The sequence below is a fragment of the Dysidea avara genome, chromosome 2 (assembly GCF_963678975.1).
Source record: "Dysidea avara chromosome 2, odDysAvar1.4, whole genome shotgun sequence".
NCBI classification, from domain to species: domain Eukaryota; kingdom Metazoa; phylum Porifera; class Demospongiae; order Dictyoceratida; family Dysideidae; genus Dysidea; species Dysidea avara.
In genome coordinates, this window is record NC_089273.1 from 38,230,883 (window position 1) to 38,258,190 (window position 27,308).

General features: G+C 39.0%; 2 protein-coding genes and 2 long non-coding RNA genes across 5 annotated transcripts; 1 reads left to right on the top strand and 3 right to left on the bottom strand.

The window, feature by feature from the left end:
• Positions 1 to 8,295: 8,295 nt before the first annotated feature.
• On the bottom strand, positions 8,296 to 9,338 carry LOC136247274 (uncharacterized). The gene is made up of 3 exons (XR_010697307.1): positions 9,123 to 9,338; positions 8,622 to 8,726; positions 8,296 to 8,363 (listed from the first exon to the last, which is right to left on the bottom strand). It is a non-coding gene; the product is annotated as an uncharacterized lncRNA (long non-coding RNA).
• An 8,590-nt stretch (positions 9,339 to 17,928) lies between these two features.
• LOC136248067 (uncharacterized) lies at positions 17,929 to 20,159 on the bottom strand. The gene is made up of 4 exons (XM_066039881.1): positions 19,920 to 20,159; positions 19,175 to 19,862; positions 18,765 to 18,910; positions 17,929 to 18,645 (listed from the first exon to the last, which is right to left on the bottom strand). The coding sequence occupies exons 1-4, from the start codon at positions 20,157 to 20,159 to the stop codon at positions 17,929 to 17,931; spliced, it is 1,791 nt and encodes a 596-aa protein (XP_065895953.1).
• Positions 20,160 to 20,171: 12 nt separating this feature from the next.
• Positions 20,172 to 22,361, bottom strand: LOC136248068 (uncharacterized). Its single transcript, XM_066039882.1, has 5 exons — positions 22,335 to 22,361; positions 21,862 to 22,249; positions 21,304 to 21,792; positions 20,897 to 21,138; positions 20,172 to 20,831 (listed from the first exon to the last, which is right to left on the bottom strand). The coding sequence occupies exons 1-5, from the start codon at positions 22,359 to 22,361 to the stop codon at positions 20,172 to 20,174; spliced, it is 1,806 nt and encodes a 601-aa protein (XP_065895954.1).
• A 1,037-nt stretch (positions 22,362 to 23,398) lies between these two features.
• On the top strand, positions 23,399 to 24,773 carry LOC136247268 (uncharacterized). 2 transcript variants are annotated; one of them, XR_010697298.1, is made up of 6 exons: positions 23,399 to 23,450; positions 23,500 to 23,559; positions 23,611 to 23,779; positions 23,840 to 24,369; positions 24,541 to 24,609; positions 24,661 to 24,773. It is a non-coding gene; the product is annotated as an uncharacterized lncRNA (long non-coding RNA). The 2 variants fall into 2 exon arrangements; XR_010697299.1 differs by lacking the exons at positions 24,541 to 24,609; positions 24,661 to 24,773 and adding an exon at positions 24,421 to 24,485.
• Positions 24,774 to 27,308: the final 2,535 nt, after the last annotated feature.

The window sequence follows — 27,308 nt, forward strand, 5'->3', positions numbered from 1 at the left end:
AACTATATTAGTATCCTATAGCATACTGTATGTATGCAATATATAGACTAGTGTTACGTGAGTACTTAGTAACAAGTTTATAGTTGTTTGCAAGTGAATCTTTGGGATAGTTTCGAGACGAGAACAGGCAGCACTGTTATAAGACAGAATCTTAGTACATACTCCACTAACACTGCTACCATCCACAAATTGAATAGCTTACATTTGCACTGCTATTGTAATCATTATTACTCAGTGTTAACAGTATTACAATGCTTGGTTTGATTGCTATAATAGCTATAAGCCATGTTGTGTACAATAGTTGCACATCCAGTGCTGCAAAGGTATGGTAAAAGCAAATGTTCAAAGCATATTATTTATCTTATGACACATGTGACTGCATCATTAGTGTACAATATGCACAGTACTGACATGTCTACAGAACATGAAACACAAACAAGTCTTATGAGAACAACTGCTCTATAATAAACTATTTCTTGGTGCCCCTTACTCAATCCTGAGCACAGTAAACAGAGTCTTTTACCATAGAAATTTTGTTTTGCTACCTTTTAGCTAAACAATGCTTGTACAGTAGCAATGAATAGTAAGTCGCCACTTATGGACTAGTCACTAAATAACAGACCACACAGCGTAGTATCAGTGGACAATAGCACAGACTTGCAAATATGGTCCAATAATAAGACTTGCCTCTACCAAAGATAATAGACACCCCTACATATGGGTTGTCTATTATCTATGCCTCTACTGACTATAGGCTAAAATCTCGTAAGTGTATTCTAATGCTTTTGCGCATTTTAATACTCAAATGGAATACCCTAAAAACTATCTGCAGTAAAGTAATAGTTGGAGTACATTACACAGAACTAACCTCCAAGTAAGAAAACATCGTTGTTTCCACCAATAATAGTTCTTTCCCTCATAGGAGACAGGTTCCTGGTTTAACGCGCAGGCGGCGCAGCGCATTTAAATTGGTTACTATGAGCTACAAACCGGCATTACTAGTTACTGGGGCACGCTAACAAGTTTTACGGGTGGTAACTAACGAGTTACTGGTAGAAGAAAGGCACTATTTAGAAAAGTGTCCTGCTTAACGAAGGCACCGGAGAAAAAACGCTCACTTCAATTTGACGTTCGGGTTTCGTCTAACTCAATTCCGGTGAGTGTTCTTGTGTGCACTACGCAGTTTCGTCTGGACATTAATTAATTAATTAATTAATTATTTATGACGTCACGTTCTTATTATTATTATTACTTGGTTATGTAACTAGGACTGGGTCACACATAACCAAGTAAATTGTTTACGTATAAGACAACTTCTATTTTGTTTCTTTAACTGATGTATAGTAAATACAGTAGGACCCAAGCATCTGTGTGCCAGTTCAATTATAAAAGTGTTAAGATAAGTGAATCCGTTTGTATAAATCAAGCCCATTCATTTATATAGTAAGTTCCGTTCAACTGCTCTAATAGAACATACACTTACTCTAATAGAACGTTCACCTAATAACAGAATACTCAAATAGAACAGTCACTTACACTGTTTGGATAATAAAGAGTTCGTATAATCAAGTCTTACTGTATCACCTGGTTATGTCACCATTGCATAGCATTTATGGTAGCCTTTACCTTGTATAAATAATTTGAGTTTGGTAACCTTCCATGTATATGGCAATGTTATGTACAATGGAAAGGCAGCCAAACTCAAAATATTTATTGCTATTAGAGAATCTTACACTTTGCTTTATTGATTACCATGTACTTCACAGATTAGCATTCAGCAGAAGGTTCACAGATGATGGCACAAATCCCTCTCCTTTCAACCCAATAAGTGAGATGTAGGAGGTTGCCAATCATTTCTTTAGTGTTAACACTTTTCCATTACTACTGCTGAGTTGATCCAGGAGGCACGTCCCCCCACACACACACCCCTTCAAAAATTGCATACAAGATTGATATACTCTGATACAGCAGTCAATTACACTAATAAAGCAGTCACACACACACACACACACACACACACACACACACACACACACACGCACACACACACACACACACACACACACACAGTCACACACACACACACACACACACACACACACACACACACACACACACACACACACACACACACACACACACACACACACACACACACACACACACACACACACACACACACACACACACACACACAGTCACACACACACACACACACACACACACACACACACACACACACACACACACGCACACAAACAAACAAATATACCCATCTACACACAAGCAAAACATGTAGACAAACACTTTCAAAAGAAGTACGCATATGTGTTTTGTGTATGCGCTAAAAGGTATATAGGCCCAAAACATAGGGGTAGAAAATAGTTGTTGGAGCAGTGGCAGAGGAAGTAGTTGATATGAGAGGGGGCTGACCAGAGTATAGAATTTCTGGCAGCAGGGGTCTGGGGGGCACAGCCCCCCCCCTCAGAAGTTGTAGCCATTATAGCTTTCGCAACGTCTCAAAGTTCACCAAAATTAATTTCTAGGGTACAATTTGAAGCATTTTAACTAAAACACCAACTTTTAATCAAAACAATTTGAGGTTACGGTATAATCACAGGCAATCATTCGAAATTTTTAATGCCTATCGATACTTGTTGAGAAGGCCATAAAACCAGTCTACTGAGTCAAGCAGTGTGAAAGGTTTAAAGTGAACACAAAGCCTTTCATATTTAATGGTTTTATGTCATTACAGTACAGTGAAGTTTGAGGCAGGTGGAACACTACAAGTTGTTGTAGCAAGACATGTAAGCCAGCTTGTACATTGCTCAGCTCCAGCTATCACTACCTTGTTTTCCGTCGCCAAATGCAGCAAAAGCTGTAGGCTCTATATATGGGCAGTTCTGGGGCATGGTGATGCTGTATACAACAGATGTTGGTGATTTGGATGTTTGCCCCCAAATGTTCATAGTTTAGAAGCCCAGAGAGCCTATACAATTTCACTGTTATTAGCTAACACTTAAGAGAGAGAACCATCAATGATGATGAAAATAGTGCATATGTATCTTATACAGTAACTGAAAGTGTGTTGTGTCCTCAGGCACACATGACCACAACATGGAAGACCATAAGGTGGGTATGGCAAGGAGTGAAATTACAACAAAACATACAAAAAAACTGCTAGCTATTTAAAGGAACTGTAAAGGTGACTATTTTATTAGAGTAGCTGACTGCTCAAAGGAACTGTAAAGGTGACTATTTTATTAGAGTAGCTGACTGCTCTATTAGAGTATCTCGATCTTGTAAGCATTGTCCAAGGGCCCCACCATCTATATGGTTCCATTAATTAAATAATTACCAAATTTTCGTGTTTGACATCGTCCTGTGCTTCCTTTTAGGCCCCACCCTTTAGGTAATAACAAAAGTTGCCCGGTTAACCTGGGGGCAACGGTTTAAAAGAAATTCACACAGTCTAAGTACAAAACCTTCTACTCCAGCCTGTTTTTCTCGCATAAATCGCTCGTGTATTCTTTCTTTGTTTGGTCGAGAGTCTCTCACACCAGTATCTCGATCTTTCTACAGAGTACGCTGCTCTATTTCCATCCGGTGAGTTCTCATGTCGAAGCGTCGGGGTAGTATCCAATGCTTCGTTTAACGCGCAGTGCATATGAAATGATTGCTAAGAATTACAAACCTGGTTTACGAACCGGTTGTACGAGTTCAATGTTTGGTTTTACGCGCAGTGCATGTAAACTGGTTGCTACGCGGCCGTAGCTACTCAAACAGGTTATACGAGTTGAACGCCTAGTAACTAATGCGTGGTGTGTTTCAACCGGTTGTCAAGAACTGGAAAGGAAGGCGTCTATTAGAAAACCTAACTCATTAACGAAAGCACTTGGGAAAAAACCCATAGTTAATTTTGACGTTCGTGTATCGTCTATCACAACCCCGGTGAGCATTAGTTTTTGCACTTCGTAGTTAGTCCTGTATATTAATTAATTATTTATGACGTCATTTCTTATTACTTGGTTATGTAACTAGGACCGGGTCACACATAACCAAGTAAATTGTTTACATATAAGACAACTTCTATTTTGTTTCTCTAACTGATGTATAGTAAGTACAGTAGGACCTCCACTATCCAAGCATCTGTGTGCCAGTTCAATTATAAAAGTGTTAAGATAAGTGAATCCGTTTGTATAAATCAAGCCCATTCATTTATATAGTAAGTTCCGTTCAACTGCTCTAATAGAACATACACTTACTCTAATAGAACGTTCACCTATTAACAGAATACTCAAATAGAACAGTCACTTACATTGTTCAGATAATAAAGAGTTTGTATAATCAAGATTCAAGTCCTACTGTATCAACTGGTTCTGTCACGATTACATAGCATTTATGGTAGCCTTTACCTTGTATAAATAATTTGAGTTTGGTAACCTTCCATGTATATGGCAATGTTATGTACAATGGAAAGTCAGCGAAACTCAAACTATTTATTGCCACTAGAGAATCTTACACTTTGCTTTATTGATTACCATGTACTTCACAGATTAGTATTCAGCAGTAGGTTCACAAATGATGGCACAACTCCCCCTTCTTTCAACCCAATAAGTGAGATGTAGGAGGTTGCTAATCATTTCTTTAGTGTCAACACTTTTCCATTACTACTGCTGGGTTGACTTAACTAATGGCAAAACAAACAGTAGATGTGTTCCCAGGACCTCATCAGTTATCATACAAAATAAACTACTGGACAGACTATTGCTACCACACAATCATCACCACCCACTAAACTATGTACACATATGGGCACAAAAATTCACACACACACATACACACATACACACACACACACACTCAAACACTGTACATGTACACACATGCACACATGTATACACACATATGCACACATGTAGATATACACACAAACACACATACGCACGCACGCACGCACGCACACACACACACATCATGTACATGGATAAAAGCACACAATTATGTGCACACATATTTGACAGATACACACACATGCACATGTACACACACACGCATACCCTCACACGCACTCACACATACACACACACACATACACACACACACACACACACCATAGGTGTAGTCATGGCCAGGGTGGGCATGAGCAGGCATTGCCCTACCATTGCAGTTCCTTTCCCATCCATCAACCTTTTCCCAGCCATCACAAGTAACTAACTCAATGTTAGTTATGCTAACCTAGATTCATGGCAGAGCAAACACAACCCTGTGACAGCAATATGGCACTTACCACATTGTTTGAATTATGATTTTACCAAAGGCCTGAATTTATGATTGACATCACATGATATATTTAGGAGAAATCTCACGGAAAGCCCTTTTCACACCTCAAGTAAATTCACGTTTATTTTGTACATACTGTAACTCTTCATTTGTAGCGTTGTGTAATGGACTGAAATATATAAGAGCGAAGTGTAATGGCCACCATTCAATCTCGAGTAGTTGGCCTTGACATTTCAGTTCAACTGTACTTTAGTCTACTACAGAAAGTGCTGCACACCCAAGGAACATAGACTGCCAGTGGAAAAGAAGAAAATTCTGCTCCATAAAACCTGTACATTTATGATATATGCCATGAGGGTCGGATGGAACAGGAAATGAAGAGAAGATCAAGTCATTGTGAAGAATTCTAACCATATTTATGTAGATACTATATCTGTGCAAAGTGTACATTTAGTACAACTCAGTGGTACCAAACTTAATTTGTTACTAAGAAGTAGGCCTGAGCAAAATATGCTCAAAATTTGCCTAAAATGCTTTTATGAATTTCCCAAAATATTTACCTATTATGCACTTCATGCAGCTAGCTTAACAACATTCCTTACCGTAATTTTAGAATATTTTAATCAGCAATTGCTTTATTAGAGCGTTTCACTACATACTGACTGTTCTATTAGAGAGTATTGATCCCAGGAGGTATGCCAGTGGCGGATCTATGGGGGCACGCCCCCCACACATACACCCCTTCAAAAAAATTGCATACAAGATTGAGATACTCTGATAGAGCAGTCAAGTACACTAATAAAGCAGTCACAGTGTTCATGAGGCAGTGTAGTTTACCTATGAAGCTATAAATAAGGATGTTATTTTACATAACATACATGATATAATACATATTTGGTAAAGGATAACTAGCTATTATTGTTGTGACCTTTTTTAATTTTTTCAACTTTTTTTAGCAAGGTGTCCCCTCTTTCCAAACTCTGGATCCGCCCCTGTATGCACAATGTAGTTGAGTGCTACATTGTAGTTTGCATTTTTCACTGACTGCTCTATTAGGGAGTATCGATGGAATTAAATTTGAAACACCTGCCTAATATGCTAGCATTATGCTGACATCGCACATTATCCTATTGTGCTTCTTATTTTACTGATATATTTGTCACAGGCTTACTAAGAAGCATGCTGCATAAGTATTCCAGCTAGGAGTTTGCTGGTTTGCACATTAGTACCGTAGAATAGCATAATATAGTTAAGTGTATCAATTTGCATGTTATGCAAGCAGCATTTGTTTACATTATAGCATAGCTAGTTATAGACCTTGTGTGTGTATAATTTTACAATTTTATAATAATGAACGTGAGTGTGTTTTATGTATGTATACAGTAGGGCTGAGTGATACTACCGTTTTAGCGATATATCGCAATATTTTGAAAGTATCTATATCACGATTTTTTGTTATTAACTATCGTGATACCATGCCTGTACATAACTGTCATTAAAATCCTTTTGTTATGCAGTACTTGGCTAAGAATTCTTGTAAATGATTAAGTCCACCCGTCTGGTTTCCCCTGCAGAGAGGTGTGAACACCATAATAATCTCAAAGCATGTGTTACAATAACTTATAGATAACTTGGCAGAGCATATATTTATTTCATGTAGAAAGGTGTCAACGGAGGTGCGGATAGAGGTGTCATAAACACCAGTTTCCAATCCCTGGTGGGTGTAGTATCTATGTATGTACCAACGTCACTTGGAGTTACTCTGCCATTAACTCGCGTCCTCAGTCCCTTTATCCAGTTCTTTTACCCGTTCCTTTACTTTGGCAGGTGCTAGTAGACATTTATAAGTGCCTCTTACATTATAGCGCGGTTATGATAGTATAGATGACGTACTTGTCACAGCACCAAAAATGTGGCGGGTTAAGATGGGGTACGCCAATCACGAGGTTCGACCAAGGATGGACGAGACAGGGAAGGGTTCGGATACACTACGTACACTACGAAACTCGTGTCAATACCACAATCGCAACTCTTTACATGTACACGCATACGTACAATATACTAATTAATAATATTACATCATCAAGACTCACAGTAGTGAGTCACACGGTCAAGAAACTGCAAAGCGCACGCCCAATTAAAAGACACGCGGTCACTACTGTGAGTTATTTACGTGTAGGGCCGGTTTCGCAATATTAGTACTAGATTACGCAACATCTCTCAATAGATTTTTATTGCGTTACGTGATAAAAAAATCTTTAGGAGTCGTCGTCATCATCATCATAGTTTTCTTGCGACATCGCTAAAATAAAAAAAAGTTACCATCGCAAAATAAAAAATAGGCACTTTATTTCTCTACCTTATGTTACAACTACTGTCACGTTATACCAGTCAACATAGTCGTGTTTGTATAGTCGATCTAGCACTGACATTATCCAATCCTGGTTTGCCTATACGTGTATTTTCTTCAATCAAACCTCTAATCCCTACAATAACTTTTAAAGACACGACGTGGACACTAACTCTAATGCTTGATAAACAAGTTGTGACAGCGTGCTGAACCGTAAGTTCCCTAGGGATGGCGTTTTAAGTAGAAATCTTCTAAATTCCATTTAGTGCCACACCCCATACGAGCGTTTATAAATCGTTAGTTGTCTTATGGTGTGAAGAACAAAATCACTAGCTAAGGTGCTTTAAGCATACTCTTTAATTGTCTATTTACATGTAATATTTAATAGATTAACCACAAAGGCTGGTAAGGTGAATACATAAGGTAACAAGCCTTTAGAGGTTACCACCTCTGTGTAGTGTGATGTAGCTTGTGTCGTGGCTTTCATTAAGTATTATGCACACACAAATGGTGCAACAAAATTTTGTAATGGATTGCTCAAATGTGGTTGGTGGTGTTGTGGCTCGAATGTGATTTCTTGTATGTCAGCATGACGATACTAAGACCTGTACAAGAATAAGCAGGCACTGAAGTCAACCTTAAATTAAACACACATGCAAACTGACCTGGAACATCGGTCGCAACACCAAAGACACCTGTTTTGATATCTGACGAAACAATCCAGCAGGCACTGAATTAAAAAGAGTATGTGCAAAAAATCAATATGCCAAGCTGCAAAAAATCAATAAAGGATGGATAATCAAAATGAACTTAAAAATATATATCCCATATGCAGGTTAAGTGAGTAATATAACTGTTGGGTAAGCATGTAAACCAGAACATGAGGTAATTAGTCAAACAAAAGTACGCTATCACAAACTGGTCACTGATAATTGATAACTACAAAAGTACAATTGCAATAATACAATTCCTCTGAATGTTAACTGACCTGAAATTCATGACACCTGTATCTTTGTTCTTGCATGGTCTCAACTTACATATGTACCATGATCACATTAAACTGCTAGTGGATAAACCAGTATGACCAGATGGCCTGCAAAAACCAACAAGCAGGTGTTAAATACAATACACCTAAAGCCTGGAATATGAAAAATATTATATAAACATTATTCCACACTGATATAGTAATAGATTATAGGACGTTGTGGAACTTGCCTAAACGTGTAAACTTGAACATGGGGACAACTGCATAATCTGGACACTTGGAATTGTCCAATACCTGATGAACAAGTTAGTACTAATGACATTCACTTCAACATTTTATCCCAGCTGGGTGAATCTCTTGTAACTGAGTAAAAAGGTGTTTGTTTTCCACCTACAACCAAAGTTCTACATTTCTGTGGTTGAGTGTGCATAAACTGACCAGGAAAATCAGTACGCTATAGGGGTATGGAAATGGTTCCATTCCTTCTGTTGTGACATTACTTACAGCTGACTGGTAAATGATCATCGATGTCCCCGTGGACCCCAACAATGACTATATCAATAACTTCACAAGTTGGAATGAATTTCCTTTCAACATGTGGTGGAATGAATTTCCTTTCAGCATCTGGTGGACAGGTCCATAAACCCTATCGCACAAACACGGTGAATCAGTGTGTGGCGATGTGACACGTTGCACAAACTTCACTCCTCGTTTCGTTAACATTCAAGACCAGCATATATCATAGAGTACCTCAGTATTCTTGACTCTTAACCATAACTGGTCTAGGTCTTCAGACTCTTGCCTACAGGAACTTCATTGGCCAACTCTTCATACCAGAAGATCTTACTTTTCGACCAGTCTGACTCATGATATTTTACATAATAGAGTTGCTATCCCATTTTCTAAGTGTTTTAAATTTTCTACCACCGTCACTAGATCTCATCCAATGTCGTTATTTATTCCATCCTCCACTATTAACTCCCGGCGTTTTTCCTTTTTCATCAACTCTCCCTTCCTATGGAACACCATTCCCCATCGTATTCTAAAATTGACTAATCCAGTTGCGCTCCGGACTGCACTTCGTCATTTACTTTTAGCATAATCTTGTAACTGTTTTGTTTTTCAATCCGTGTATTCTAATGTTATTGTTTTGTGTTTTGTTTTTGTGTTACTGTTATGTGTTTGTTTTTTTGTACTTGTATGTTCTGTATGGGGAGCACGTTTGCAGGCTGTGTCTTTTGTGTACCCATGTCTTTGACAAAAATTGATAATCTAATCTAATCTAAACTCTTACTTTTTCAAGTGTTGCTCAAGCGATGTAGTTTCTCATGAGGGGCTCGAGTTTCTCAGTAAAGTCGAGCCGATTAAAGTACGCCTCATCATCCAGTTACATTCTTAAACCATTCAATTTAAAACCACATATCATGAGTGTCCTCTTAAGGTAATTAGGGACTTTCCATGAGATTTCCCCTAAATAGATCACGTGTTAATTGTCAATCTGGTGGATTCTGGTGGTATACATGGTTCAACAATGCGGTAAGTGTACTTTATTATAGTATAAGCTGTCAATGAATAATCGTTTGTGCACAGCTAAACTAAGTTATTTTTGTGTGATAAGCATGCTTGAGGTAGAGTCTGGGAGACGAGACTAATGTTTTGACAGCAGTTGATGATGGCCAGGCAAAGAACTGCGAGAAGAACTACTATGATAGTATGATAGTAGGGAAAAATTCCCACCCCTATAGCTCTGCCTAGGGGCATTAACTAGCATTATCTACAGCTACTGTATTATGTTGCTGATATGTACGTTCAGGCCAAGAATAAAGGTGAAAGTGGCTCAATCCTATTATTCTGCTGAACAGGCAAGGGAGTCTGGGACTGTGGGGGCATGCTCTCTCAGGAAAGTATAAGTACTACAACTTTTTTGTTTTAATTGCTTCATCAAGTATAAAAATTTCAGTCAAAAGGTGATGATCGAGCTCTGGTCTTATGCACTGGTTGGAGTGGTTGTATCGATACGTGACATCCTTGAGGGGTTAGTGTTGGCATTGTCCATGGCAATACTATTCCATCTCCCCGAGTCTTGATGATTGAGTCCTCCATTCCTTTCTCTGCTGCTCCAATCCTGAAGTTGTGACTACAGTCAAAAGGTGATGATCGAGGTTCTGGTCTTGCATCTATACTGTACTGCAACACCCTTGAGGGGTTAGTACCGGCATTGTCCATCGCAATACTGTTCCATCTCCCATATACAAGTCTTGATGGTTGAGTCCTCTATTCCTTTCTCTGCTGCTCTAATTCTGAAGTTGTGACCAAAATATTAAAAAATGGTTATAACATGATAAATGATTATGATGATAACAATTACAAATGTATTTATAGCTGTGTAGCAACTGTGAACTAATTAGGCACTTGCAAGTTTAATTAGGTGTCTGATGCATTTAACATGCACAGATACGAAATATATTCATCACGTGCAGGCAGTAAAGATAAATTTACTCTAATAGAACAGTCATACTACACCGTAAATTCATACTTCCGAATTTATGGTGTTATGAAACAATCATTATTATGTATGGATTTTACTGACTCTCCAAGATAATATTCTGCATTAGTGTTAATTGCTCATTTCCAAAAAAATTACCTTTTAAACCAAATGTAGGGTCTATCACTGACAAAAATGAGTGATATCCACCCCAAAAACACCTTCGCTGTAAAAAAGGCGCGCCCAAGAAACTACAAGTACCTGGAATCCAATGTAAAAAACAAAAAGAAAAACAGCTTAGCTGAAGTGAAAAGTAACTGATAACTTAAAGAGCTGATATCTGAAGCGACCAAGAATACAATTACTAAAGTTTAATCCATGCAAGAACACCTTGGCTATAAAACAGGTGTATACATGAAAGTAACTGGCAACTGAAATGGCTGCTATCTGAAGCGGCCAAGAATGAACGGTCATATACAACTAATTCAAAAATTTAACACTGAACCTTTATAATTCAGCTGTGTTCTATATTCACTCTTGCTGCATCGTAAAGTAATTTCTTTTAACTCTAATTGGCTGGTAATTTGGCCGCCTTTTTTAATACTCAGTACACTGTTAAAAATAGGGTGTAATCCAATCACCTTTGGGGGAGTTCTAACTGCTGTTTAAATTAAACTCCTTTGAAGGGAGTTGTAGTACTCCCCAGGGGTGCTCTAGGAGCAACTAAAAGGTGTTACAAGGGCATTGCAACACTCCCTAAAGGTGTTCTAGGAATAGCTATAAAGGTGTTCTAGTGCTCTCCATGGTGGCATTTTGTTGAAAAGTAATGTAGGCTTGCTATAGCATTCCAGTATCCTTCATGTTGATTTCAATTTATACTCAATGACTACCAACAACAAAGCACATTAGCAGTACACAATAATATATTTGCAACACCTTATACTTACCACATAGTTGTTTCCAAGTCACTCTTATAGAAGTTAGCAAACTGTACTTATAACCTAATTTTCAATAGAAGCATCCAATTGTGGGTTTCAATATACCTAGGTGTAGGCAAACACCCTTACAGTGGCTTAGCTATTATTGGGGAGTAAAATGACATTTGTGGTGTTCAACAACACCCCAAGTGCTACAATACTCCCCTAGGGTGTTGTAAATACCATGGGTGTACATGAACACCTTTACGATGGGTGTACCTGTAACACCTCGTTTTAACAGTGTATAATAGAGCAAAAAAAGGCGGCCAAATTACCAGCCAATTAGAGTTAAAAGAAATTACTTTACGATGCAGCAAGAGTGAATATAGAACACAGCTGAATTAAAAAGGTTCAGTGTTAAATTTTTGAATTAGTTGTATATGACCATTCATTCTTGGCCGCTTCAGATAGCAGCCATTTCAGTTGCCAGTTACTTTCATGTATACACCTGTTTTATAGCCAAGGTGTTCTTGCATGGATTAAACTTTAGCAATTGTATTCTTGGCCGCTTCAGATATCAGCTCTTTAAGTTACCAGTTACTTTTCACTTCAGCTAAGCTGTTTTTCTTTTTGTTTTTTACATTGGGTTCCAGGTACTTGTAGTTTCTTGGGCACGCTTTTTTTACAGCGAAGGTGTTTTTGGGGTGGATAATAGTTACACGGGCACAATGTGGAGTATATGAAATTTAAAGGCCTGGGCTGTAGCGCATGAACGAAGCGAGGGAACTACTAAGGGCCTGAGGGTTTATAAATTTCATAGACTCCACATTGTGCCTGAATAACTGCTTTAGACTCTATTTCACATTACACTCAGATTACTTACCTCATCCACGGCTGTTTCTGCTGTAGGCTTGGCAAAAGCAGCTGGTTTTCTTGCGATAATGCTAGTGCCATGGCAACTGTGCATCCTCACGTGACAAAATTATTGCACTCATTAAATCATTGCATGTGAACAACGCATAGTGATCTGATAAACTTAGAGATTTTGAGTGTATGTTATATTGTGCCTGAAGGTGTGGAGTATATTAGAAAACAAGGTGGGAGTATATGAGATTTATTACCCACCCAAAACAGCCTAAATAGAGCCTAAATGTATGTATTAGAACTCAAGTGAATTCTCAACAATTACATACTCAGGCTTTTAATTCATAACAACTGATATATGAAATTCTTCTAGCTAAATTACATTTAGTATTAGCTACTGGTTAGTGTGGACTTTACTACTATCCAAATTTTATTAGGCTATTAGTATATAATTATTTAACATGTGTTTACCCTCTAAATAATAATATGTACCCAAATACTACATTCAAAGGTAATAGTTTAATTGATAATAACAAGACAAGAATATTATTAGGTAACAGTTTTGTTGATTGTTAAGTTATTACAAAACAGCCTGGTTTTCTACAAAATAAATATGATGTTTACTTGATATTTTTATTAATGTAATACTCACCTAGATGTGTACATGTGCTTGTTGTATGTCTCAACTTGTAAGTAGCCATGTGTTAACTGGTCCACTAAAACTAAAAAGTGTGTAAACTGCTTTATCCCTTGCTTTGCTCTGCCGTAATGTGTTTACGAGGGTCAAGGTCTCACCATCGCCGACTATAGGATTTGCACGATCCAGCAATCGACTTCACCTGCTCTAAGCCCTAAGCTTCTGTGAAGATAAAGGTTTCAAACCACATTCTGTTGAACTTCAAAATGTCGAAACAGGAGACGTTGATGTACTTGATATCAGTACTGGTACATTTTGTGACAAAGAAAATCACGAGGCAGCTACAAATTCACCCCACTCTCTATTATACATTATAGACAAATTTTCTATTTCAGACAAAGCTTTTCATGAATTAAGTTCAATTGTCCCAACTCTTCCAAAATGCGGTCAAGTTAAAAAAATTGCCAAAAAGCTTACTTCTGAGTTTGAAATAAAGCCTACTCCTAATAATATTGTAGGAGTACAACAAAGTCTGCGACTACGCCTTACTACTTGTTTATCCAGACTGGTAGAACAAGCTTCAAAAGATGGAAAAGATTTCCCTGATAAAATAAGGGTAAAGCTCAATGGTGATGGCACTAGAATAGCCCGAGGGCTAAATATTATAAATTTCGCTTTTACTATTTTAGAAGATAGCCGAGCTCAGTCTGCTGCTGGAAACCATGTATTTGCAATACTTAAAATTACAGAAGGTTATGATGAAATGCTGGCTGGTCTACAAGATGTTTGTGATGAAGCTAGGGATATAGAAGTTATTTCTATAGATGGAAAAGTTTATCAGGTGACTTGGTTTTTAGGTGGAGACTGGAAATTTTTAGCTCTTGTATGTGGTCTAGATAGTGCAACTAGTAACTATGCTTGCATTTGGTGCAAATGTCCAAAAGGTGAGAGATCTGATATGACCCTGAAATGGTCAATAAATGACTCTGCTAAGGGAGCAAGAAGCATTCAAGAAATATCTCATAAAGCCAAGTTATCATCAAATAGTAAATATCGCTTTAATTGCTCCAACAAACCAATCTTTCCATTTATTCCAATAGAACGTGTAGTTATTGACCACCTCCATTTGTTTTTGAGAATTTCAGATGTTTTAATAAGTTTGTTGATACGGGATCTTCAGATTGCTGATGACCTAAAAGGCACACTACCAAATAAGAAAGAGGGAAAATCATTAGTACATATATGGAGTTTTTAAATGGTACTTGCAAAATCAAATTTTCTTGGTTTATTGATAAAGAATCGAAACAATTAAAATATCGTGACCTTACAGGACCTGAAAAGATTCGCTTATTTGAAAACATTGATATTCCAAAACTGTTTCCTATACTTACAAATAACAATAGGGTACAGAAGCTGTGGAAAGATTTCTATTCGTTTGTGCAACAGTTAGGAGAATCTGAGTGTGATGATATTGACTAATTTGAAACACTTGCTAAATCCTGGGTAAATGAATTTGTAGCTCTATACCAAACAAAGGATGTGACCCCATACATGCATGCATTTTCTATGTATGTGTCACAGTTCTTACATTTACATGGGAATATTTCATCTTTCACACAACAAGGCCTTGAAAAGGTAAATAATATTACTACAAATTTTTATCAACGTGCTTCAAACCATCATGATTTTGACAGCTTAAAACAGATCCTTGAAAAACATAACCGGCTAGAGACTTTGGAGCATCGTGGATTCTTCAGAACAAAGAAGACACAGAAAAGCTCACTATGTGGATCAGTTGGCCATAACAAACATCTCTGTCCTAAAAAACGTGTACAACTATGATTATTTGGTGAACGGAAGGATCAGCCAATAATTAAACTGATTCACTCTATGTTTGTATGTAACATACACCATGAATTTATTATTATTATTAGTGTTGTACTGGGAAGTTAATAGGTAAATTACCATTTGCTGATACACTACGCGTGATATGCTGTTCTTCATTATATAAAAATGTTTCTATCTTTACCAAATGTTTCAGCATTACCGTGTCCACAAGTAAAGCTAATACTAAGCAAATGTCCACTGTCTGTGGTAACACGAGTAGGAGCAGAATCCAAACTTGGCATGTACTCAACAAATGGCCTCTTTATGCGGATGTAAAATTCAAATGTTTCTTTCAGCACATACCCATAATCACCCTTAACATTAATCCCTCTGTAGTGCCAGTTGGGCCCCAAGAAAACATTCAAATCTTGATAGCTTGAAAATTTGTAGTACTGTGTACCACCAACTTTTCTTGAAGGTTACCAGCTAGTTTGAGACTACCATTAAACACCAATATATCAAACAGCATTGTTATCTTTATCTTGGACGTCATTCTACTGCACGATAGTCCATTCTTGATCTTTAAACGCAACTCATCAAATGATGAAAACGGGGTATACAGATCACAAGTTGTTGCAACTGACCCAGATTCCTGTTCTTCCTCTTATATTTCAATTTCTGCTCATTCTTTTCATTCATCAAAAGAATGGCTGTAACCAATGTAGTGCACTTTTACCCTGGAGTCCTTTTCTTCGATGACCTTCACGGAGAACAGCTCCTGAGACTTTGTCTTCACTTTATGCTGCCGTGGCAGCTTGCAGTGTGCTATGTCGCGATAATTACTCCAACGTTGTTTCTTCTCCGTCTCTCCATTGCCTGGTAACGTATTATAGTATGCAGACCTCACGTAATAGTATGCGGAGCTTGCACTTAAACGGATTCATTTGACAAAATACATTAACATGTTTTGATATGTGCTAATATCACTGGCTTCTTGGACCGCAGTAATCCGCTTATGACATTTCCTATACAATAGTCAAGTTGACATATCGTTCACTACTGGACAGGTGTCAAAGATCTTCAAATGCATGACAGATACATTTTCCAAATGCAGATAAGTTGGTGTATAGTAGAGTGTAGGTATTCATGATTATGTCCTACACTGAGGTTTAGTCCAGGTGTACTTGGAGTGTCCTGCATTCAGGGAAAGGTGCAGGAGAAGTTCATGTGGAAGATACAGTAAATCTGTTGGAAATCTCAGGGGCGGATCCAGAGTTTGGAAAGAGGGGGGCACCTTGCTGAAAAAAAGCTGAAGACCAAAAAAAAAGGAAAAAAGATCACAACAATACTAGCTAGTTATCCTTTACCAAATATATCACGTATGTTATGTAAAATAAAATCCTATTTATAGCTTCATAGGTAAGCTACACTGCCTCATGAACATTGTGACTGCTTTATTAGAGTAATTGACTGCTCTATTAGAGTATCTCAATCATGTATGCAATTTCTTGAAGTGGGGCATTTGCCCCAAATGCCCCATCCTGGACCCGCCATTAAATCTGTAAAGGTGTACCGATAAGGGTTTTTGGCATGTACCGATATCCGATATTGATACAACCAAAAGAAGCCAATAACCGATAGTAAATCCGATATATATTTGCATTAATATTTTAAGCAAACGAAGTGTACATTTACCTACTCTACAACAACATGTGTACGTATTCATTGTTATACCCTACCTGTGGTGGTATACATCTTGGGTTTCTATTGTGCAATCCAGACAATTAGCTAGGCACCCACAAACATTTTATGTATACTCCCATGAACCCTTAAACGGATATTTCTGTATTACTCTGCATTCTAAAGGCTTGTGAGAAAGCTGGAACAGCAAGTTTCCTTGGTTATGCTATGACTCTTCTTTTATTACAAAGGTACGCTATAACTGCTTCATTTGTAAAGACTGTGATAAGCTTTCCAGTAACAAATATAATGCCAATATGGCGACGGAAGGTTCAAGCCAGGAGCTAACGACTCGGTAGAGCGTGATTGATACGGATAATGATGACACGCTACAACACACAGCAACAACTTAGCACACGTGATCACAACTATGTTTAGACTATTCTAATTATTGTTACATTCTAATTAATGTCACAGTCAATTTCCTACATCCTCCGGGGCCTAATATAGTTGTCCACTTAGATATCTTCTGTAAGGCCTTGGCAGCAGCATCCCTTCGTGGACGTGTTCCAGAGGAAATAATGTTGTTAGACGATGCTTGAGTGTCCTTCAGATGTTGAGTAGATTCATCCGAGGTGTTATAAGTAACTCTTTGAGAAACATCGTCTTTACTTGAAACTTCTAATGGGTAGAGCACGAGATGTCTTATACATCCCCATTCTAATATGAGCTGCACTAACCAAATTGTCCTTTCGTAATGAGTTTCTCTACAACAGCTAATCTCCATTGCATTCTTGGCTTGTCGTCATGTACACTCACAACATCGCCTAGTTTGATAGCTTGTTTGTTGTGTCCCGAAATCTTGTTGAACTCTCTCAGGGAAGTTAAGTACTCTCTTTTCTAATGTGTCCAAAACTGCTCAATAAGATGTGCTTGTTTGTCTACTGTCCTCCTCATGTTGTCAGCATCAAGGAAGTCTGGATCATCTAACTCTTCTGGATTGTATAGCGGGTGAGGAATAGGGCGGATTCTCCTGCCATATAGTAGATGAGAGGGAGTAAGCGGCTCCGGATCAGCAAAATCAGAGGATACATAGGTTAGTGGCCTGTCATTCAACATGGCTTCGATTTCCACAATAATAGTCTCAAGTTGTTTCAGAGTAACAAAGGCTCTTCCGAGAGTTTTCTTCACTGATTGCTTGGGGATCCCTATCATGCGCTCCCAGAAGCCTCCATACCAGGGAGCATGCTTGGGAATGAAATGCCAAGTTACATTCTGAACTTCTAATGCTCCTTTCAGTGACTCTGATTCAAACAATCTTTGTAAATCCTCCGCGGCAGCAAGGTACGTTGACGCATTGTCCGAAATCATCTTGCGTGGTAGGGCCTTCCTTGAAGAAAATCTTCGAAAGGCTAACAGGAAAGTATCCACGGTAAGGTCGCTAACAACTTCGAGATGCACTGCTCTTGTGGCAGCACATGTGAAAAGACAGATGTACACCTTTCTCTCTTGTCCCCCTGTCTTGACATATAGGGCTCCAGTAAAGTCTACACCTGTCAATGTAAACGGTGGAGATTCTGCGATGCGTACCTTAGGCAGTGGAGGAGGTCTGGAGCTCTATAGGGTTTCCCCATCAACTTGTTGCAAATGACACATTGCCTCAACACTTTCCTGACATATTGCCGGATGGAGGGTATCCAATAGACCTGGCGTAGAGCTGTTACAGTAATGCTCACATCTCCATGGTGGAGTTTGTTGTGAGTGTCTATGACTATTGTATCACTAAACTGGCAATTGGAGGGTAAGAGGAAGGGGAATTTACTCAGCTCTGTGGTGGGGGCATTGTGAATCTGTCCTCTGTAACGAATTAACTGTTTGTCATCTAGAAAAAGGCGTAACTGTCTGACTAGTGGGGGACACTTAGATTGCCTTTTGAGTAAGTAAGCAAGTTCATCTTGGTAAGCTGAACCCTGTATGCCCTTCACCAGATGTTTACGAGCATTAGCCAATTCAATGTTTATTAAGGGGCCAGATAACTTGGGTTGCTGTTTGCGTAGATTGTGAAGCCATTTGAAAACATAAGCAGTGACAGCCAGAATGCGATGAAAACTACTGTATCATGATACATCAATAACAGATAAAATACCTGTGTGGCTGTCTGTAGTTGTAAGCTCTGTTGTGTGAATAGCTTCAGGTTCAACATCCCCTTCTGCCTGTAGATGGAGTACACTTGTGGGTGTCCATGTGGGCCAATCTGATTTTGTGGGCAGCCAGTGTGGGCCTTGTGTCCACAGGTGAGACACTCTTATTTGGTTGGTTGATATTCCCCTTGTAAGCAGATCAGCTGGGTTGTCACCTGAGGGTGTGAAATACCAGTTAACAGTGGGAAATGTTTCACAAATCTCACGAACACGGTGGTCAATAAATGGTTTGGAATTTGTGCCTTTGTGTATCCAATGTAACACAATTTGGCTGTCTGTCCAAAAGTGTACTTGTTGAATGTGAGGAACTGCCGAATAAACAAACTTCGCTAATCTGGTAGCAGTAACAGCTTCCATGCGCTCTAATCTTAGTAAGGAAGTAGCCTTGATAGGAGCCACCCGGGTCTTGGACATAGCAAGACAAATATGATTATCTCTACTAAGGTAAACAACAGCTCCATATGCCTTAGTGCTGGCATCTGCAAACACAAACATGTTACTTATCTGCATATTTGATTGACTGGATGGGAAGTAAACTCTTGGTATCATCAGTTGTGGTAATTCTTGTAGATCAGCAAGAATGGCAATCCACTTCTCCTTGCTCACAGTAGGAAGGGGTTCATCCCAAGTTAGCTTTGTTTACCAGATTTCCAGCAGTAGAATTTTGGCCTTAATTGTTACTGGTGTTACCCATCCCAGCAGGTCGAAAATCTGTGATGACGCCTGCAGTACATCACGCTTTGTAACAAAGGTGTTGCCAGGTAGAAATTGTCTTGTTGCAAGAGAAAGAATGTCAGTTGATGTATTCCATCGCAGACCTAACAGTCCCACTGTTGTGCTAGAATCACTAGTTTTGTCTTCCATGGTAACTTGCTTGAGTTGATGGCTGTTTGTTGACCATGACCTGAGATTAAACTTGGCTTGACTCATGATGTCTCGGGATTAGGTGTAGTACACTAGGAGCTCATCTTCGGTGTTGCATCCAGATAGAACATTGTCAACATAAACATTTTCTCTCATATCTAGTGCAACTGGAGTGTCAAACTTGGACAAGTGCAGATTGAGGACTGCTCCGAGCATAAATGGAGAGCTGGACGAGCCAAAGGGAACAACAGCAAAGCAGTATGTGCACATCTCCAGGTCTGGAGTTTCCAGGTTGGCTGGCCATAGAAACCTAGTGAAATTTCTGTCAGATGGGTGGAGCTTGACATGGAGAAATGCCTTCTCTATATCGGTTGAGTGAGCAAAGGCATGGATACGAAAACATAGAAGGATTGCACATAGGTTGTTTAAGAATGGTGGCCCTACCATGAGGCAATCATTTATACTTGCTGAATTGCTGTCACCATAACAACTGCAATCATACACAACTCTAATGGGAGTGGTGGCTGACTCCTTCTTCACTGGATGGTGAGACAAATAATGAACATCAGGTGTGGAATCATCATATACTCTCTCAATGAATCCTTGTTCTTCCTGTTCTTTAATAATACCATCATAGAGTTGTAGGATGTGAGGAGTTTTCCTCAGCTTGTTCACGAGTGTTTGAGTTCTCTTCTTGCAAATAGCAAAGTTGGAGAGAAGATGTGGCTTATCTACTATCTTGCAATGTATGGGCCTTCAGGGGTTTGAGTGATAGAAGATTGCTGGTATTATTGGAGGAATACTGAGTCCATGGACTTCGAATTAGCGTCTGTTCCAACTGCTTCTACTGACCAGAAGTTATGTAGGTCTGGTGATTTGGGTTCGTCAATGGTAATCACTGAAGTGATCTGTAGTAGGGCAGATGCTTTTTCCTCTGAAAGTGCACTTGGTAGTGGCCCAGACAGCAAGTACCCTAGCTTGGATTGTTGAGCAATGGGACCCTGACCTCTCAAAATGTGGTCTTGAACAAAACTCCAATAATAGTCTGTGCCAATAAGGAGAGATATAGTAAAATTCCCTTCAGATGTCACTGGTTGGGCTAATTTGAGGCCTCAAAGATGTCGCATACTGCGGACAGAGGTTGAAATTGAGTTCTGAATGGGAGCTGAAATTGAAGGCACAATTAGAACAGATAAGGGTATCACCTCACCAGACTCTGTTTCTACCTCCACCATGGTGGTTCCAAGTTTCTGCTGTGTCAAAGCTGTGGTGCCAAAGGAGGCTACTGCTACATCTGTTGTTGACACAGGAGTACTTTGTAGCTCATTAGCCATTGCCAGCAAAATAAACGAGCGTTGTGCACCCTCATCAAAGAGTATATTTGCCTGGGTCCTGATACCACCAGCAATTATTGGAGCAATAGCTGTTTTAAGCAAACAGGTTATGGTGTTGTTCTCAGAAGCCTTGCAGTACGATGCTGGTGTTAGGAGTCCACTGGTGGGTGTGGTGACCTCTGTCTTCTGCTCATTACTCGTCCCTTCTGAAGTGTTGGTTGTTTCACTGTTGCAAAGGCTGGTGTGGTGCTTCTCTTTGCACTTCCTGCAACGAAACTTGGATGGGCACTGAGATACCCGGTGGCGAGCAAGACAATTAAAACAAAGTGTATTCTCCTTAACAATGTCAAGTCGTTTCTGATAATCTGTGACAACATTACAATTATGTGTAGGATGGAGTCCTTTGCAAAGCACACACTGTTGCTTACACTTACTGTCGAGGCCATCTTGGCGTTGTTTTTTATTGAAGTGGTCTCTAGAATTAACAATGAATGCTGCACTTGATCTAGGAATCTGCTTGTGCGGGTTGCATTTCCCACACTCAAGGACTCTAATTTCCTTAAGAATTACAGCCATGAGATCAGAAATAATCCATTGAGAGTTTGAATCTTCTCGTGCAAAATTTCTCTGGACATCTATGGGTAGCTTATCTAAGATGACCATTACAAGTAGTTTACCATACGATGTTTCTGATTTTCCTAATGATGCCAGCCCTTGAATGTGGCTTTCCACAGATTCATAAAAAATTCGAAGACTAGTAAGACTGTTTGATGGGTATGGCATGTCTCTGAGGGCTCGCATATGAGCATCCACTATTTTGCACTGTGAAAAAAGAGGAATATAAGATGATATATCTAATGGCTTAAATTATACAAATAATCTCAGTATAGTCTTGCACTATACTAACTATCTTATACTTTAGTATAAACCCCATCTTATATTATGGGAAACAGATTATACTTTAGTTTAATACACGTTCTTTTGCTATGGCTTTGTTTACTTAACTAAATGTGATAACTGACTTTTTAGCTTCACCATCTCATTATTCATTGACTTTTGTTTATGCATGCAGACAACATGTGACTTAAGGTTTTTTTACTGTATCGAACAAAGTCATGATGATTTTACAATAAGTACACAGTCTGTTATATTAAATCACTATTGCTAGCTTTGTTGTGATAGCTAATTTTATATGCACACATTTTCATACGGCAAAGCATATAATACCGCAAAAATTAATTATTCAATCAATTCTTTCTAAGAGTCATACAAATCCAGATTTTTTTGCACAGTTAGCACACCTGTAAAAGTTGGTAGTAATGCTTGTGGGGTCAGTGGTGTACGCATGCGTAGCAGATGTAATTAAGTCGCCATCTTTGTCGCTATTGTTGTATCAGAGCCTGAGAGGTTGTAAATGTGAGACGGTGTCTCTCGCGGAGAGAGTGTGCGTGATCGGCGCCATCGTCCAATGACCGCATGATGATAGTTATGGACCACAACTGTACATCCCTGCTGGATGTAGTGGTGAAGTGGCGGCGTGGTAGCCCAATTCCTACGATAGCAGTGATCAAAAACAGCTCTAGATGAGTAAGTATTAGACTAAAATGATAGCTTGTACAATAGGTATAGCCGTATTAAATTGTTTATTGTGTATTGTATGACAATGGCCTATAAATGATTCAACTTTGGTGTTGCTATGCACGTATTACATATTTTATAACCTGTTATCTCAGCTTATGGCGGATGATGAGTGGACACAGTTCATCAGCCATCATTGGTAAGAGTATGCATGGTCTGCTCTTATGATTTTGTATATTATCTCTTCAGACGTACAGTTACTTGTCGGACCTCTTATTTCTCCAGGTTGTCAGTGTACGACATCTGCAGTGTTAATTTCCTTCAATGGCAGCTGCTTCCTTTAAAGAATCTGGTAACAACCATTGTGGACAGTTTTGTTCTTTTTTCACGGAGTTGTTCTTTTTTCACGGAGTTGTTCAACCTCCACTTCTAATTACTTACAGCTGTAAGTGCATTAAGCTTGATTGTGTTTTTATTCATTTTCTTTTCAATAGGGTAGGAATTACAGACTTAGTCTCGTTCTAGGAGATTCTTCTTATTGCTAAAATCTGTATGTAAGTACACTGAGAGTGTCCAGTATACAATTTATATTTACCTTCGTTTAGGTTTGTGGAAACTGGTCTCATTTCTTCATGTTTTCCATTACTTTTCATCAACAGCTGATGGCTGCTACCTCATGTACGACTGGCACTGTAAATGAGTTGAGTGCTTTCAAGAACCTGTTCCATCTTGTTTGTCCTTATTTTACTGACCATGCTCGTATTGCTAACAAAAGTAAGTTTACTGAGAGCATGCAAATTATATTATCTTTAGTCTTGTTTCAATTGTACTTAGTGATTACAAGATTCTTGGACTTGGTTATCAGTGTATCAGATGCTTCTTGTGAGCTTATGTAACAGACATAAAAATGGCCACGTGGTAGGAGTATTTTTGTGAGTTTTGGGTATGGGTTAATGTCAGACGAAGTGTTTTGAATGGTTATATCTCAGCCAAGAGTGAACATATCAAACTCTAACTAGCAGGTATGCTTATTCATTAGCCAAAGAATATGGATTTAACATACATCAATGCTTGAATGTACTTATTTTAACACTTGATAACCATACTTGCTAGTTACAGCTTGATATCATTGTTCTTGGCTGAGATATTATCGTACAAAGTCTTCGTCTGATATTAGCTCAACAAAGTCACATACCAAGTGGCCATTTTATGTCTGGTTAGACTCACTGATAGCAACTGTAAGTACACCAAGTAATCCAGAATATGAATTATGTTTACCTCCATTTAGGGTTGTGAGACCTGGTCTTATCAGACTTGTACATGGGTTGTCAGTCGGTCTCAGTTTTAGAAGATTGTTACAAACTGTAAGTACAATGATTGTTCAGTATACGCATTATATTTACCATCTTTAATAGAGTTGTGGGACCTAGCCGCCATTCTACATGGTGATACTAGGTTTCCATACAAGGTCTCGGTTTTACTGTAAGTCCAACGATTGTCCAGAATACACATTATATTTACCATCTTTGTATTAGAGCTGTGGGACTGTTCTACCAGACAACTAACAGATTGTCACAGAGTTCTACATGGTGATGATAATGCAGGTAATTTGTAATGGAACTTGTGAACTTTATTAACTGTCTTACCTGCTGCAGTTGGATAAAGACTGATAAATGACGAAATTGATTTGATACCGTCATGGCCAGCCAAGGAGACATTGATTTACTAGCTGTACCTATTGTGGTTTTAGCATATTTACATAATTAAATTCATTGCAAATATAATTATAGAAATCATTTAATTAAAGTAGCCACAGATTATAGGAAAGTAAAAAAGTACAGTAGTATAGTTGCCAATATATGGTTGAAATAGGCTTAGTATAGTCTGATAATACACTGCACTATCCTAGTGATTTAATCTCTAATATATGACTGTCTTAAATGTATTCAATAAGCTTGTTATAGTAAAGTCCTAATCTAATAATATATGCTGTACTATTTCATTCCAATACTAACATAATAAGACTGTTATAGACCTTATTATTCTGAGCTTTTTTCACAGTGTTGTGCCTTTGACCATAGCGGTCTTAGTAATGCAATGGAGTTGGTATAATTTGCCTCAGTGAGTGGAAGACCTGTAATTGTCCTAGCAGCATCTCCCTGCAACTGCACCTTCAGATAAAAAAACTTCTGGATCCCACTGAAGTTGGGGTTGGCATGAATCGTCATAAGAAAGAATCCCAGAATTTTAACCAGTTCAAGGGGTCTCCTGAGAACGTAGGCAGCGTAAGCTTGGGAAGACGAGTGTTGGAAAACTGTTGATGGTCTTGGATTGGTGGAGCCACATGAGTTGTGATTACTGAGGCTGGGAATCTGTGAGCTTGTGTGGACAGCGGCGATTCATAGAGATTCCCTGGGGCAAATGCTGTAGACATAAATGGCCCGTAAGGACTGATACTGCTAGGTGTGGCAGCTGTGTAGAAGGTTGCTGGAATTAATGGGGGTAGCCTTGATCCATCACTGTACAGCAAAGCTTGTCATTCGAGGGGGTGGCATTGTAGCCCCTTGTGTGCTAGTTACTTCAACATTGTACTCATCTGTAGGTAAGTGATAAGTAGTAGCCGTTGACACATGGGAATTAGCCATAGATAAGTGGGAAGTAGCAGGTGTAGATCAACGTTGAAACCGGGTCACTACTGCTGACCCGGATGACCCACTGACCCGGATAGCAATCCGGATCAGACCCGGATTTGACCCGGATGTGACCCGGATTGACCCGGATTAATTAAAGTCGAGGCGTGCGATAAGAGCTATGTTTCGGCTAGTCTCGTGCGAGCGAGACTACCTTTTTGAGCGTTCGATTCGTGTTGAGTAAACAGGGGTGGATCCAGACGCAACTTCAGCCTAGCTGTAGGTTGAAGACCAAAAAAAAACAAATAAAACGTCATCACCTACTAACAATAGCTACCCCTCACCATAGATACCCTCAGTTTCATGCTACACACTACACTCACTAATACATTGGCGTGGCTGAACGTATATTTGTAACGCGATAAGTGGGCGTGGCTCATGAAAGAGCTACGCGATAGCGTTTATAAGTTCCACGTCGTCAAACGAACAATTTCCTTTCTCACGTGATCCAATCCTGGTCAGACCCGGATAATTTGTAAACCGGGTCAGACCCGGATGACCCCCGAGAAAATGTGACCCGGTTGACCCGGATGACCCGGAAGACCCGGATGAATCGACCCGGTTTCAACGCTGGTGTAGATATTTCTGAGGTAGCAACTATAGATACATCTGAGGTAGCAGCTGTAGGTACATGTGAGGTAGCAGCTGTAGGTACATGGGAGGTAGCTTCTGATGTTATGGAGGTAGTCGACAAGAGAATAACACTAGCTTGAGCTACATTAGGCCAATGAAACTTGATTACCAGTTTCTCGCTCAGATTTTTGAAAATTTGATGAGGGAGGGCGGTTATTATTCATTATTCATTATTTTCCAAAAGCGCAACACACATCCCAAACATGAAGGTTTCTGCCAAAAAAGTGAGATCTACATTGATTACTCTTGCATTAAATAGCTAAAGTACATTACTAATCCATATAACAAAATGATTTTTCCATTAGAGTATAGCTGATTGCTCCATTAGAGTAAAAATGACTGCTCTATTAGAGTATTTCAATCTGAAATGCCAATAATGAAATTCCATGCGGGTGTATCAAAAGCATGCGGGCGATGACGCGAAACTGCTAATCAAGTTTGATTGGCCTTACTTGTTGATTGTGTTTGGCCTCTGTTAGACTGTACCTGACTAGCTGGTGTTGGAGAGACTTTGCCAGACTGTCTTGTAGTGTTTAATTCAATGTACCTCCATGCTCGAACGACCTTATCCATTATATGATAATATCATGTAACTATTCTGCTTCCATCACAGCTGTCTCTAGCTCACTCGCGTCATCGTACAGTTTTAATAATTGCTCATCGATATGTGTCAACTTCTCCATCTTTCTGGTTAGTTGTTCTATGGAATTGTTTAATGACGTGATATTGTAATCGTCAAATTCTCCATCAATTAGTTCGTCGATCTTAGTGAAGAGTCGAGTCACGTGTCCCTTGTATCCTCTCCGTGAGGCTATTAGACGAGTCTGCTCCTCCATAGGTTCGCTAAAACAATAGCAACAATAACAGTTCAAATGATTGAAGTGGCTTGCCTTGGCGGGTACCGTTAAGAATAAATTGCCACGGTGCTACGACTTCTGTGACTGACGTTAGAGTTAATAGTAGCAACGAGAGTAGCGAAC

What these genes read in the sequence shown, in the direction of transcription:
- LOC136248067 (XM_066039881.1), bottom strand. Translation starts at nt 20,159, where the DNA reads ATGAGTCAAGCCAAGTTTAATCTCAGGTCATGGTCAACAAACAGCCAT. An exon ending in TTTTCGACCTGCTGGGATGG is followed by an intron (nt 19,863 to 19,919) that starts GTAACACCAGTA and finishes TGGTAAACAAAG; the next exon opens with CTAACTTGGGATGAACCCCT. An exon ending in AACTACAGACAGCCACACAG is followed by an intron (nt 18,911 to 19,174) that starts GTATTTTATCTG and finishes GCCTTTTTCTAG; the next exon opens with ATGACAAACAGTTAATTCGT.
- LOC136248068 (XM_066039882.1), bottom strand. Translation starts at nt 22,361, where the DNA reads ATGGGGTTTATACTAAAGTATAAGATA. An exon ending in TTATACTAAAGTATAAGATA is followed by an intron (nt 22,250 to 22,334) that starts GTTAGTATAGTG and finishes CTTTTTTCACAG; the next exon opens with TGCAAAATAGTGGATGCTCA. An exon ending in ATTCGAAGTCCATGGACTCA is followed by an intron (nt 20,832 to 20,896) that starts GTATTCCTCCAA and finishes ATACATTGCAAG; the next exon opens with ATAGTAGATAAGCCACATCT.